Below are 13,001 nucleotides of genomic sequence, written 5' to 3' on the forward strand. Positions count from 1 at the left end.
ACAGCTCCTCTCAAGATCGCTAATAATTGCAGGTACTTCTTCCCTCGAACGCTTTGTAAGCTTGGACTGAATCTGTCCCATTTTCAGCACATTACAAAGCAGCACTTCAGGTACTTCACAGGTACACAACTACACCATGAGCAAAATATCTATACAGGTTACATCGACTTGTGACGGTGCACCACGGCATGTGAGCGCACACCCATCCCTAACCATAAACAGTGTGCGATGGAGGATTGGGATATTAAAGCACTGCGGAATGATTTGAAGTGAGGACGGAGAGGTGGAGGGCTCTCTAGCGACAGGAATCGCTCATGGCACCTGTAAAGCAGTGCTGTCACTCCCATCAAAAGGTGGGTCCATTATTGGCTCACACTAAGGTATACCATCACATGGTCATTCAGAGTACACACGATATCTCTTTCACCACCAGCAAGTAACACTTCACACAAAATGGTGCCATGCACACGACACAAACTTTTCTCTGCATGGGAAGAAAACAGGACCATTTTGGTTTTCCCTCCACCCAGGTGCACTCGCTGCCATGCTTTCCTTCACCATGGATCACATCTTCCCCATGGGTCACATCTTCACCATGGGTCACATCTTACCCATGGGTCACATCTTCCCCATGGATCACATCTTCCCCATGGGTCACATCTTCCCCATGGGTCACATCTTCCCCATGGGTCACATCTTCACCATGGGTCACATCTTACCCATGGGTCACATCTTCCCCATGGATCACATCTTCCCCATGGGTCACATCTTCCCCATGGGTCACATCTTCCCCATGGGTCACATCTTCCCCATGGGTCACATCTTCCCCATGGGTCACATCTTCCCCATGGGTCACATCTTTCCCATGGGTCACATCTTCCCCATGGGTCACATCTTCCCCATGGGTCACATCTTCCCCATGGGTCACATCTTCCCCATGGGTCACATCTTCCCCATGGGTCACATCCGCCCTTCAAGTTGCTCTCCGGACCGTAATTTGCCGACGCTCCATCCTCGTCGGTCTCGCCGACCGCACGCCGCACACGCCGCACCCGACAGTCTCCGCAGACCCAGGCGGAAGCTGCTGGTGGACAGGCTGTACACCAAGCAGTTGCAGAAACTGTTGGCCATGGCGAGCCACGTGGCGAGGAAGGACACAGGGGCGCTGTATGCCACACGTGCGCTTTCCAGCACCAGGTACGCGACGTACGGCAGCCATAGGGCGTAGAACACGCTGGTGATGCGGAAAAGCACAGACACGTAACGTCGTTCGGCGCCGGGACCGCCCGAGACGCAGTCGGGAGACGTGAGCGGACCCGAACCCGATGTGCCCTCCGTGCCCCCGCGTGCCCGAGGGAACCGAGCGTGCCTGCGCCTGATTTCTCGTGCGTGTTGGCGGCAGATGCAGAAAATGCGCGAATAGGTGAAGCACACGACGCACGCCGCGGGTGCGTACAGCGAGCATACGAGGAAAGCCGTGTAAAGGGCATTGGTACGCCAGCGGTGGCCACACCAACGAAACATATCCCCATGGTACCCGGGTTTCCCCCAGCCGAGGAAGCTGGGCGCGAACACGGTGCACGAGTACGTCCAGATGAGGGCGACGCATAAGCGGGTCCGGCACGGCGTGACGAGACGAGCGTACGAGAGCGGCCTGGTGATGGCGACGTAGCGATCGAGGCCGATGCACGCCAGGCAGGCGACCGACACGCTCTTGAGGACAGAGACCACGAAGGCGAACGTCTGACAGGCGATGGGTTCCGAGAGGGCCGTGGGTCGGCTTTTGGGACGCAGCAGCCACAGCGTTGGGAGTGCGCAGCTGAGACCCACGGCGAGGTCCGCGTACGCCATGGTTCGGATGAAATAGCTGGTCGTGTGGTGGTGCAAGAGCGGAGCGCAGTGGAACACGCACATCACCGTCACGTTCCCCAGCACGATGAGAGCCGTGAGAAGCGCCAGCACAGATGCTTCGATGATGCACACCTCGGCCTGGGTTCCCCAATACAAGCTGAAGGGACAATCGAAATCCGTATTGTTAACCTCTGGTGTCCAAACCGACTCATTACCCGATCGGCGAAGCCATGAGACATCGCCTTGAGATCGCATCATCGTGGCTCGTCTCTTAAACGTGGTGACAGGTGGGATCACCTGGTGGACAAGTGGCCGAAAGACCATCGGTGCCAGCTCCCTGTGGCTCCTTGCATGGTTATCAAACTTGGACCGAAGAGGATATCATTTTTGTCCTCTTCATCTTGTGTGTTTGCCACGTATCTTCTGTTCACGAAGACAAAAAGAAACAAAAATTACAGACATGTCATGAACTCCAAATATACCATGTCTTTGGATCACTCCGTCTCATCTGTCCCACCAAGGTGTCTCTTCATGCACTGAAGATCCCCACAAACCGTGTGCCTAGAGCACTAACTTGTGTCGGCCTTGCGTCTCTTATGACAGCCAGAAAGAAAGCACCAAGAGATCCAGAAAGAAAGCACCAAGAGAGCCAGAAAGAAAGCACCAAGAGATCCAGAAAGAAAGCACCATGAGATCCAGAAAGAAAGCACCATGAGAGCCAGAAAGAAAGCACCAAGAGATCCAGAAAGAAAGCACCAAGAGATCCAGAAGAAAGCACCAAGAGAGCCAGAAAGAAAGCACCAAGAGATCCAGAAAGAAAGCACCAAGAGAGCCAGAAAGAAAGCACCAAGAGAGCCAGAAAGAAAGCACCAAGAGATCCAGAAAGAAAGCACCAAGAGAGCCAGAAAGAAAGCACCAAGAGATCCAGAAAGAAAGCACCAAGAGAGCCAGAAAGAAAGCACCAAGAGATCCAGAAAGAAAGCACCAAGAGAGCCAGAAAGAAAGCACCAAGAGATCCAGAAAGAAAGCACCAAGAGATCCAGAAAGAAAGCACCAAGAGATCCAGAAAGAAAGCACCAAGAGATCCAGAAAGAAAGCACCAAGAGATCCAGAAAGAAAGCACCAAGAGATCCAGAAAGAAAGCACCAAGAGAGCCGGAAAGAAAGCACCAAGAGATCCGGAAAGAAAGCACCAAGAGATCCGGAAAGAAAGCACCAAGAGATCCGGAAAGAAAGCACCAAGAGATCCGGAAAGAAAGCACCAAGAGATCCAGAAAGAAAGCACCAAGAGATCCAGAAAGAAAGCACCAAGAGGGCCAGAAAGAATGCACAAAGAGAGCCAGAAAGAAAGCACCAAGAGAGCCAGAAAGAAAGCACCAAGAGAGCCAGAAAGAAAGCACCAAGAGAGCCAGAAAGAAAGCACCAAGAGAGCCAGAAAGAAAGCACCAAGAGAGCCAGAAAGAAAGCACCAAGAGAGCCAGAAAGAAAGCACCAAGAGATCCAGAAAGAAAGCACCAAGAGGGCCAGAAAGAATGCACCAAGAGAGCCAGAAAGAAAGCACCAAGAGAGCCAGAAAGAAAGCACCAAGAGAGCCAGAAAGAAAGCACCAAGAGAGCCAGAAAGAAAGCACCAAGAGAGCCAGAAAGAAAGCACCAAGAGAGCCAGAAAGAAAGCACCAAGAGAGCCAGAAAGAAAGCACCAAGAGAGCCAGAAAGAAAGCACCAAGAGAGCCAGAAAGAAAGCACCAAGAGAGCCAGAAAGAAAGCACCAAGAGAGCCAGAAAGAAAGCACCAAGAGAGCCAGAAAGAAAGCACCAAGAGAGCCAGAAAGAAAGCACCAAGAGAGCCAGAAAGAAAGCACCAAGAGAGCCAGAAAGAAAGCACCAAGAGAGCCAGAAAGAAAGCACCAAGAGAGCCAGAAAGAAAGCACCAAGAGAGCCAGAAAGAAAGCACCAAGAGAGCCAGAAAGAAAGCACCAAGAGAGCCAGAAAGAAAGCACCAAGAGAGCCAGAAAGAAAGCACCAAGAGAGCCAGAAAGAAAGCACCAAGAGAGCCAGAAAGAAAGCACCAAGAGAGCCAGAAAGAAAGCACCAAGAGAGCCAGAAAGAAAGCACCAAGAGAGCCAGAAAGAAAGCACCAAGAGAGCCAGAAAGAAAGCACCAAGAGAGCCAGAAAGAAAGCACCAAGAGAGCAGCTGTGGCTGAATGGAAGTGAAAACTGACGACAGACGATCGGTGTGCCAGCCGCAGATGATGGGAATTCGGTCATGAAAACGTGAAACTTCCTATGTAACTGTGCTTATGTCACCTGTGCAAACATCCCTGACAGTGAGGCGGTGGCAGGATTGAGGCCCAGTGTGGTGGCTGTAGGCGGTAGCAGGATGGAGACCCAGTGTGGTGGCTGTAGGCGGTAGCAGGATGGAGACCCAGTGTGGTGGCTGTAGGGGATGGCAGGATGGAGACTCAGTGTGGTGGCTGTCGGCGATAGCAGGATGGAGACCCAGTGTGGTGGCTGTAGGCAGTAGCAGGATGGAGACCCAGTGTGGTGGCTGTAGGTGGTAGCAGGATGGAGACCCAGCGTGGTGGCTGTAGGTGGTAGCAGGATGGAGACCCAGTGTGGTGGCTGTAGGCGGTAGCAGGATGGAGACCCAGTATGCTGGCTGTAGGTGGTAGCAGGATGGAGACTCAGTGTGGTGGCTGTAGGGGATGGCAGGATGGAGACCCAGTGTGGCAGCTGTAGGTGGTGGCAGGATGGAGACCCAGTGTGGTGGCTGTAGGCAGTAGCAGGATGGAGACTCAGTGTGGTGGCTGTAGGGGATGGCAGGATGGAGACCCAGTGTGGCAGCTGTTGGTGGTGGCAGGATGGAGACCCAGTGTGGTGGCTGTAGGTGGTAGCAGGATGGAGACTCAGTGTGGTGGCTGTAGGGGATGGCAGGATGGAGACCCAGTGTGGCAGCTGTAGGTGGTGGCAGGATGGAGACCCAGTGTGGTGGCTGTAGGCGGTAGCAGGATGGAGACCAAGTCTGGCGGCTGTAGGTGGTGGCAGGATGGAGGCCAAGTGTGGTGGTTGTAGGGGGTGGCAGGATGGAGGCCAAGTGTGGTGGTTGTAGGGGGTGGCAGGATGGAGGCCCAGTGTGGTGGTTGTAGGGGGTGACAGGATGGAGGCCAAGTGTGGTGGCTGGAAGACGACCAGTCCTGGTGCATCCAGTCCCCTAAAGAAGAACACGAACAACAGTCCTCACTCGTGCTCTGCAAGCCTATCACCCTCGCGGCAGTTTTTTCAATCTCTTTGTTTGACCACAGGGGAGGATTCGGTTTAACCCCTTCGACACCAAGTACAGTTCCGGCTAACACAATGTCAGCTACCTAACGTACCTAGTGAGAGCGTGCTCGAGCTGACATGCTGCATGGATCGATGTGCCGCCAAATCTGAATCAATTATTCCGTTTTGTTTTTCACGGCGAGCTACCTTGCATGTACCCATCACCTTCATCCACCCCCTCCACCCCCGCTCTCCCATTTTTCCCCATTTCAATCCTTCATCTTATCTCTCCACATGCGAAAATAGCAAATTTGACACCATCTAATTCTCCTTTTCCTTTATGACTCACAAAACAACCACAGCATTCGCAAAGTAACAGCGATTAAATAGAAAATGGAAAATGATTAACAAAAATGCACCGATGTTTTATCGTGCATTGATCACACTAGGGCATGCCCGTACTATATATAAGCTAGGACGTGCCCGTACGTGGGTGCCCGTTCCTTGCCAAAAAAAAAAAAAAAAAAAAATTTGTGTAGGGGTGTGTGTGTGTAAACATCCTAGGGCGTGCCCGTACGTGGGTGCAAAAAAACATGCGTGCAAACAACAACAACAAAAAAAAACTTTGAAACCACGTGGCAGTAACGACCACAGAACCCCCCCTCTATTTACATGAATGGTTTGGTCCATTCGCAACGACCACAGAACCCCCCCCCCCTCTATTTACATGAAATGGTTTGGTCCAAAGCGAACGGCTTGCGGTGTTTGGTAAAGAAATCGCCATAGCTCGGTAACTACTTGTCCGATTAATTTCAAACCTTGAAAAGGCACATCCTCGGGTCCCCAGCAATATACCTGGCAAGTTTCAAGTATATCGGACCGGTAGTTGTCGAGAAACAGCGGTCACAGACAAACATACACACATACACACATACACACATACACACATACACACAGAGATTAATGGAATTATAGATAGATGATGGCATCGATGTTAAAACATCCTTGCATTTTTTGCAGAGATTTGACAATGTTGGACATGCTCGACTTGTAGTTTAAAGCATCATCAATTCAGATTCACACCTGCACACTACACTTTGGACATGCTGCTTCTACTCTCCCAACAAAGGATGGAGATCCTCAATATCAGACATGAGATCAGGGCCATCTCTCTGGACATACACTACATGACCAAAAGTATGCGGACACCCCTTCTAATTGGTGCATTCGGCTGTTTCAGCCACACCCATTGCTGACAGGTATATATAATCAAGCACACAGACATGCAATCTCCATGGACAAACAGTGGCAGTAGAATGGACCGTACTGAAGAGCTCAGTGACTTTCAATGTGGCACCGTCATAGGATGCCACCTTTCCAACAAGTCAGTTCGTCAAATTTCTGCCCTGCTAGAGCTGCGCCAGTCAACTGTAAGTGCTGTTATTGTGAAGAGAAAACGTCTGGGGGCAACACCAGCTCAGCCGCGAAGTGGTAGGCCACACGAGCTCACAGAACGGGACTACGAGTGCTGAAGCATGTAGCGCATAAAAATCGTCTGTCCTCGTTGCAACACTCACTACCGAGTTACAAACTGCCTCTGGAAGCAACATCAGCACAATTGTTCGTCGGGAGCTTCACCAAATGGGTTTCCATGGCCGAGCAGCTGCACACAAGCCTAAGATCACCATACGCAATGCCAAACGTTGGCTGGAGTGGTGTAAAGCTCACCCCCATTGGACACTGGAGCAGTGAAAACGCATTCTCTGGAGTGATGAATCACGCTTCACCATCTGGCAGTCCGACGGACGAATCTGGTTTTGGCAGATGCCAGGAGAACGCAACTACCCAAATACATAGTGCCAACTGTAAAGTTTGGTGGAGGAGGAATAATGGTCTGGGGCTGTTTTTCATGGTTCGGCGCCTTAGTTCCAGTGAAGGGAAATCTTATCGCTACAGCATACAATGACATTCTAGGCGATTGTGTGCTTCCAACTTTGTGGCAACAGTTTGGGAAGGCCCTTTCCTGCTTCAGCATGACAATGCCCCCATGCACAAAGTGAGGTCCATACAGAAATGGTTTGTCGTGATCGGTGTGGAAGAACCTGACTGGCCTACACAGAGCCCTGACTTCAACCCCATCAAACACCTTTGGGATGAATTGGAACGCCGACAGTGAACCAGGCCTAATCGTCCAACATCAGTGCTCGACCTCACTCATGTTCTTGTGGCTCAATGGAAACAAATCCCTGCAGCAATGTTCCAACATCAAGTGGAAAGCCTTCCCAGAAGAGTGGAGGCTGTTATAGCAGCAAAGAGGGAAGACCAACTCCATATTAATGCCCATGAATTTGGAATGAGATGTGTGATGTTCGGGTGTCCACATACTTTTGGTCATGTAGTGTATCTCGAGCTTTTGATGCAGTCTGGTATTCCGCCCTGCTCTCCAAACGATCTGCCTATGGCATCCAGGGCCACTCAATTATTGGATTACTGACTTCCTCCACTCTGGTAGACAACGTGTGGCTCTCAATGGAATCCTTTCATCTCCTCTCCCTGTGGAGGCTGGAATTCCCCAAGGTAGTGTTCTAGGCCCCATCCTATTCCTGATCTTCATCAATGATATCTGCCTCTCTGGAAAATCCTCTATCTCTTTGCTGATGACTCTCCACTCTCTTCCATGACATCCCTCATTCTTCTGACAGACAGGCTTGCAGCCTCTTCTCTCTCCTCATACCTTGAAAAAAAATAACAAACTGGTCAAATTCTTGGATTTTCCACTCAATTTTTTTTCCTGTCAAGAACGCATTCCCCTTTAATACATTAACTTGATGGGATTATGAAGTTTAATTTACATTATTTTGATTTAAACAATGTTTTCCAGGAACGCATCTATGACTTAAATAGGGAAATGCATGTGGACAAGTCGCGTTGGGTCCAGGACAAGCTACGCTGGGTCTGGAGCGAAGCGAGGGGAACGAAAGGCAAGGGCGCATTGACCTCACGAAGACCCTGGTGCACCACGGCGCCACCACACTTACTCAACATATTTCTGACACCACATTAATAATCCAGCACCCATCCTTAACCCCTCCCCAACTTATATTATTTGGCTCGACACAACCCCGCCTGGTTGTGTGAGGTAAGCGAGGAGTCGGCCTTACACTCCAAACTACCTCTTCCGTACTGTTATCCTCCCTTTATTCTTCTTCACAGAATGACTGATGGTACCTTGTCCCTCGATGTGCGTTAAGAATGTATAAGAATACGCGCGAGAATAAGTCTCCTTTTTCGTAACTTTTGACTTTACTTAACCCCCGCTAAGGCTAACCCCCGCTCTTGCAGGGATAATGGCCTTAAAATGCCTGTTGTGTTGTTGTTGTACTACTGTAAATACATGTATGCCCTTTTGCCTTTGATTTTGCTTTGTGAATAAAAGCTTGTGATGAACGTGATTAACAATTGCTTGCTTTGTAAATAAATAACACTGGTGCATTTCCCATCTGCTTTGTTCTCGTCCTTTCTTCCATTGATCTGGCGTCGTTACTATGGCCGAGTATCGTGGTCTGATTCCATGATAATGTGTGTTGGGGTGTGTGTATGTGTGTTGCAACCAACTGTCCACTCGGCCATAGTAATAATTGGAAGATGGAATAACGCTGAGGGCATGGACATTAACTGAGGTCATCAGGTCACCACCAGGTAACACGACATAAAAGGCAAGAGGACCCTGTTAGACCTAAGTATCCCAACCGGCATCCGCGGTTGCTTAATAACCCATTGTGCCTTGGATTTATCCATGGCCTGGTGGCCTCAGGGTCGGTGGTGGCGGCAAGTCCGAGTACGCACCTCGAGAGTCCGACATGTGTGCCAATACAGCAACTATATATATATATATATATATATATATATATATATATATATATATATATATATATATATATATATATATATATATATATATATATATATATATATATATATATATATATATATATATATATATATACAGTGGAACCTTGACTTACGAGTGCACCAACTTACGAGTTTTCCGAGATACGAGCCGTCGCTCGGGCGGTTTATTGCTTTGAGATGCGAGCCGAGATCTGAGTTACGAGCTTACGCCAGCCGCCACCAGGTGGGTTCCGGTCACGTGGTTATCTTGCCGTGCAAGCATATCTGCCGTATATCGCTGCTGTTTTGTTTTTGCATGTTGGTTATTTTGGAGTTTACGCCAGCCGCCACCAGGTGGGTTCCGGTCACGTGGTTATCTTGCCGTGCAAGCATATCTGCCGTATATCGCTGCTGTTTTGTTTTTGCATGTTGGTTATTTTGGAGCTTACGCCAGCCGCCACCAGGTGGGTTCCGGTCACGTGGTTATCTTGCCGTGCAAGCATATCTGCCGTATATCGCTGCTGTTTTGTTTTTGCATGTTGGTTATTTTGGAGCTTACGCCAGCCGCCACCACGTGGGTTCCGGTCACGTGGTTATCTTGCCGTGCAAGCATATCTGCCGTATATCGCTGCTGTTTTGTTTTTGCATGTTGGTTATTTTGGAGCTTACGCCAGCCGCCACCAGGTGGGTTCCGGTCACGTGGTTATCTTGCCGTGCAAGCATATCTGCCGTATATCGCTGCTGTTTTGTTTTTGCATGTTGGTTATTTTGGAGCTTACGCCAGCCGCCACCAGGTGGGTTCCGGTCACGTGGTTATCTTGCCGTGCAAGCATATCTGCCGTATATCGCTGCTGTTTTGTTTTTGCATGTTGGTTATTTTGGAGCTTACGCCAGCCGCCACCAGGTGGGTTCCGGTCACGTGGTTATCTTGCCGTGCAAGCATATCTGCCGTATATCGCTGCTGTTTTGTTTTTGCATGTTGGTTATTTTGGAGCTTACGCCAGCCGCCACCAGGTGGGTTCCGGTCACGTGGTTATCTTGCCGTGCAAGCATATCTGCCGTATATCGCTGCTGTTTTGTTTTTGCATGTTGGTTATTTTGGAGCTTACGCCAGCCGCCACCAGGTGGGTTCCGGTCACGTGGTTATCTTGCCGTGCAAGCATATCTGCCGTATATCGCTGCTGTTTTGTTTTCGCATGTTGGTTATTTTGGAGCTGACGCCACCCGCCACCAGGTGGGTTCCGGTCACGTGGTTATCTTGCCGTGCAAGCATATCTGCCGTATATCGCTGCTGTTTTGTTTTTGCATGTTGGTTATTTTGGAGCTGACGCCACCCGCCACCAGGTGGGTTCCAGTCACGTGGTTATCTTGCCGTGCAAGCATATCTGCCGTATATCGCTGCTGTTTTGTTTTCGCATGTTGGTTATTTTGGAGCTGACGCCACCCGCCACCAGGTGGGTTCCGGTCACGTGGTTATCTTGCCATGCAAGCATATCTGCCGTATATCGCTGCTGTTTTGTTTTTGCATGTTGGTTATTTTGGAGCTTACGCCAGCCGCCACCAGGTGGGTTCCGGTCACGTGGTTATCTTGCCGTGCAAGCATATCTGCCGTATATCGCTGCTGTTTTGTTTTCGCATGTTGGTTATTTTGGAAAATTTCTTAGTTTTAACCATGGGTCCTAAGTAATTGAGTGCCAAGGGCAGTACTGAGAAGAAGAAGAGGATGATGTGCTTGGATATAAAACACGCAATCGTCGAAAAACATGAGCGAGGTGTCGAGGAGGACGTATATAACGGCAGAGGAGAAGAGCATGCCAGGCCACAACTTGTTCAGAGTGCCGGCGATAGCTCGCCTTCTCTTTGTGGAAGACACGGTGAGATTCTTAACATCCAACAACTAATGGGACGCAAACGGGGCGCCCAGTTTAGCGGTACACACATTGATGAATCACCCTGCCTGTGAAACACCGACATGACAGGTTATAGCTGGGTCGGGATTCAAACCCAGGCTGGACAGTTTAGAGTCAACTGTGCGTACCTCCAGTCCAGGCCATCCTGCCAACTTGTATGCTGCATACAGGTGAAATATAAAGCGCGAGATATTTTTATATATACTGCATATTTTAAAAAAAATTGGTGTGGTTTTTGGCGGGCTGGAACGGATTAATAGCATTTCAATGCATTTTAATGGGGAAATTTGATTTGAGAAACGAGCAAATTGAGTTACGAGCTCGGTCACAGAACGAATTAAACTCGTAAGTCAAGGTTCCACTGTATGTATGTATGTATGTATGTATATATATATATATATATATATATTTATATATATATATATATATATATATATATATATATATATATATATATATATATATTATAATAGCCGTAGATGATTCTGTCTGTTGGACGTCTGTCCGGGGTGTGGCTTACTCGGTTTGCAGAGTAGCTCCACCCATAGCTCCACCCATTCTGGGAGAGGCTTCATATAAACAAATATCCACCATTTTATTAACTCGCATAGCTTTGAGGCCTGTTTTGTAGGCCCGTGGTGTCTTGCTCTCTCTCCCAGTTTTATTTCAAATCAAATTCGATGTATCATTTCATTTTTCACAGTCGCTAACATAGTTTTAGACTCGGTTGAAAAAAAACGGGAGGAAAATCCGATGAAAGTTGCCGTTTATAGAACGAAATGAATTCTCCAACGCCTGTAACTTCAAGGCCATTGAGTCTCTCTCACGCCTTTATCTCCAATCTAACTCACCATCTGATTTCATTTTTATCGATGGTTTTAGACTCGGTGTCAGCAATAATTGAGAACATTCCACACACGCGGGAAAATGCAGAGATATATTTTTAAAAATCGCGTCATGATGTATCATACACCGCCCAACATGACACCGATGGCAACGTGTCGACATATATTAAAAATTCGCTTTTGCTTTTCCGTTAAGATATATTACTTTTTCGTTTGATGACAGTCGTCACAAAAACGTCAACAATGATGCCAACATATATTTCTTCGTTTTTATTTCATTCAACATTATTATCCGGAAGTAAAATATGTTTCAGGAAATTACCGAGAGATATTTCTTCGTTTTTTTAAATTAGTTATGTGCGCATACACTTTAAATAGGTTTATTTGAAATCTTTAATTTTCCACAATGTAATTTACTTGCCATTTGTCATTTGATAATTACGAGACACTTCCTCTTGAGGATCGTGACAATTCATGCGCTGCGTGGAAACTTCTATTTCCAAAATGAATGAGACGATCGATGAAGAACGCAGACTTGAACAGGATGTAGCAAGAAAACGAATGAGACGGGCGAACGAGTCCATCACCGAACGTCAATGCAAACTTGAACATGATGAAGGAAGAAAAAGAACGAGACGGGAGAAAAACGAGAGAAACGAGACGGGGAAAAGCCGATTGGAGAGGCGAGTGAGGAGTGATTGGAGAGGCAAGTGAGGAGGCGATTGGAGGGGAGTGTGAGGCACGATTGGAGAGGTGTGTGAGGCGCGATTGGAGAGGGGTGTGAGGCACGATTGGAGAGGAGTGTGAGGCGCAATTGGAGGGGAGTGGGAGGCGTGATTGGAGGGGAGTGGGAGGCGTGATTGGAGAGGAGTGTGAGGCGCGATTGGAGAGGAGTGTGAGGCACGATTGGAGAGGAGTGTGAGGCACGATTGGAGAGGATGTGAGGCGCGATTGGAGAGGCGTGTGAGGCGCGATTGGAGAGGAGTGTGAGGCGCGATTGGAGAGGAGTGTGAGGGATTGGAGAGGTGAGGGATTGGAGAGGAGAGGAATGTGAGGGATTGGAGAGTGTGAGGGATTGGAGAGGAGTGTGAGGGATTGGAGAGGAGTGTGAGGGATTGGAGAGGTGAGGGATTGGAGAGGAGAGGAATGTGAGAGATTGGAGAGGAGTGTGAGGCACGATTGGAGAGGAGTGTGAGGCGCGATTGGAGAGGAGTGTGAGGCGCGATTGGAGAGGAGTGTGGGGCA

General features: G+C 48.8%; 2 protein-coding genes across 2 annotated transcripts in view; both read right to left on the reverse strand.

Moving 5' to 3' along the window:
- LOC137414735 (rab GTPase-activating protein 1-like) overlaps positions 1-13,001 on the reverse strand; it is a 370,611-nt gene that overhangs the window by 191,180 nt on the left and 166,430 nt on the right. The window lies entirely within an intron of this gene.
- On the reverse strand, positions 961-2,175 carry LOC137414734 (G-protein coupled receptor 52-like). Its single transcript, XM_068100244.2, has one exon. It carries the CDS (start codon positions 2,173-2,175, stop codon positions 961-963), a length of 1,215 nt encoding a protein of 404 aa, XP_067956345.2.

This window comes from Myxine glutinosa, chromosome 13 (genome assembly GCF_964187855.1).
Source record: "Myxine glutinosa chromosome 13, kmMyxGlut1.1, whole genome shotgun sequence".
Lineage (NCBI taxonomy): Eukaryota > Metazoa > Chordata > Myxini > Myxiniformes > Myxinidae > Myxine > Myxine glutinosa.

Excerpts from the sequence above, each read along its gene's own strand:
- LOC137414734 (XM_068100244.2), bottom strand. The coding sequence starts at position 2,175 with ATGGTCTTTCGGCCACTTGTCCACCAGGTGATCCCACCTGTCACCACG.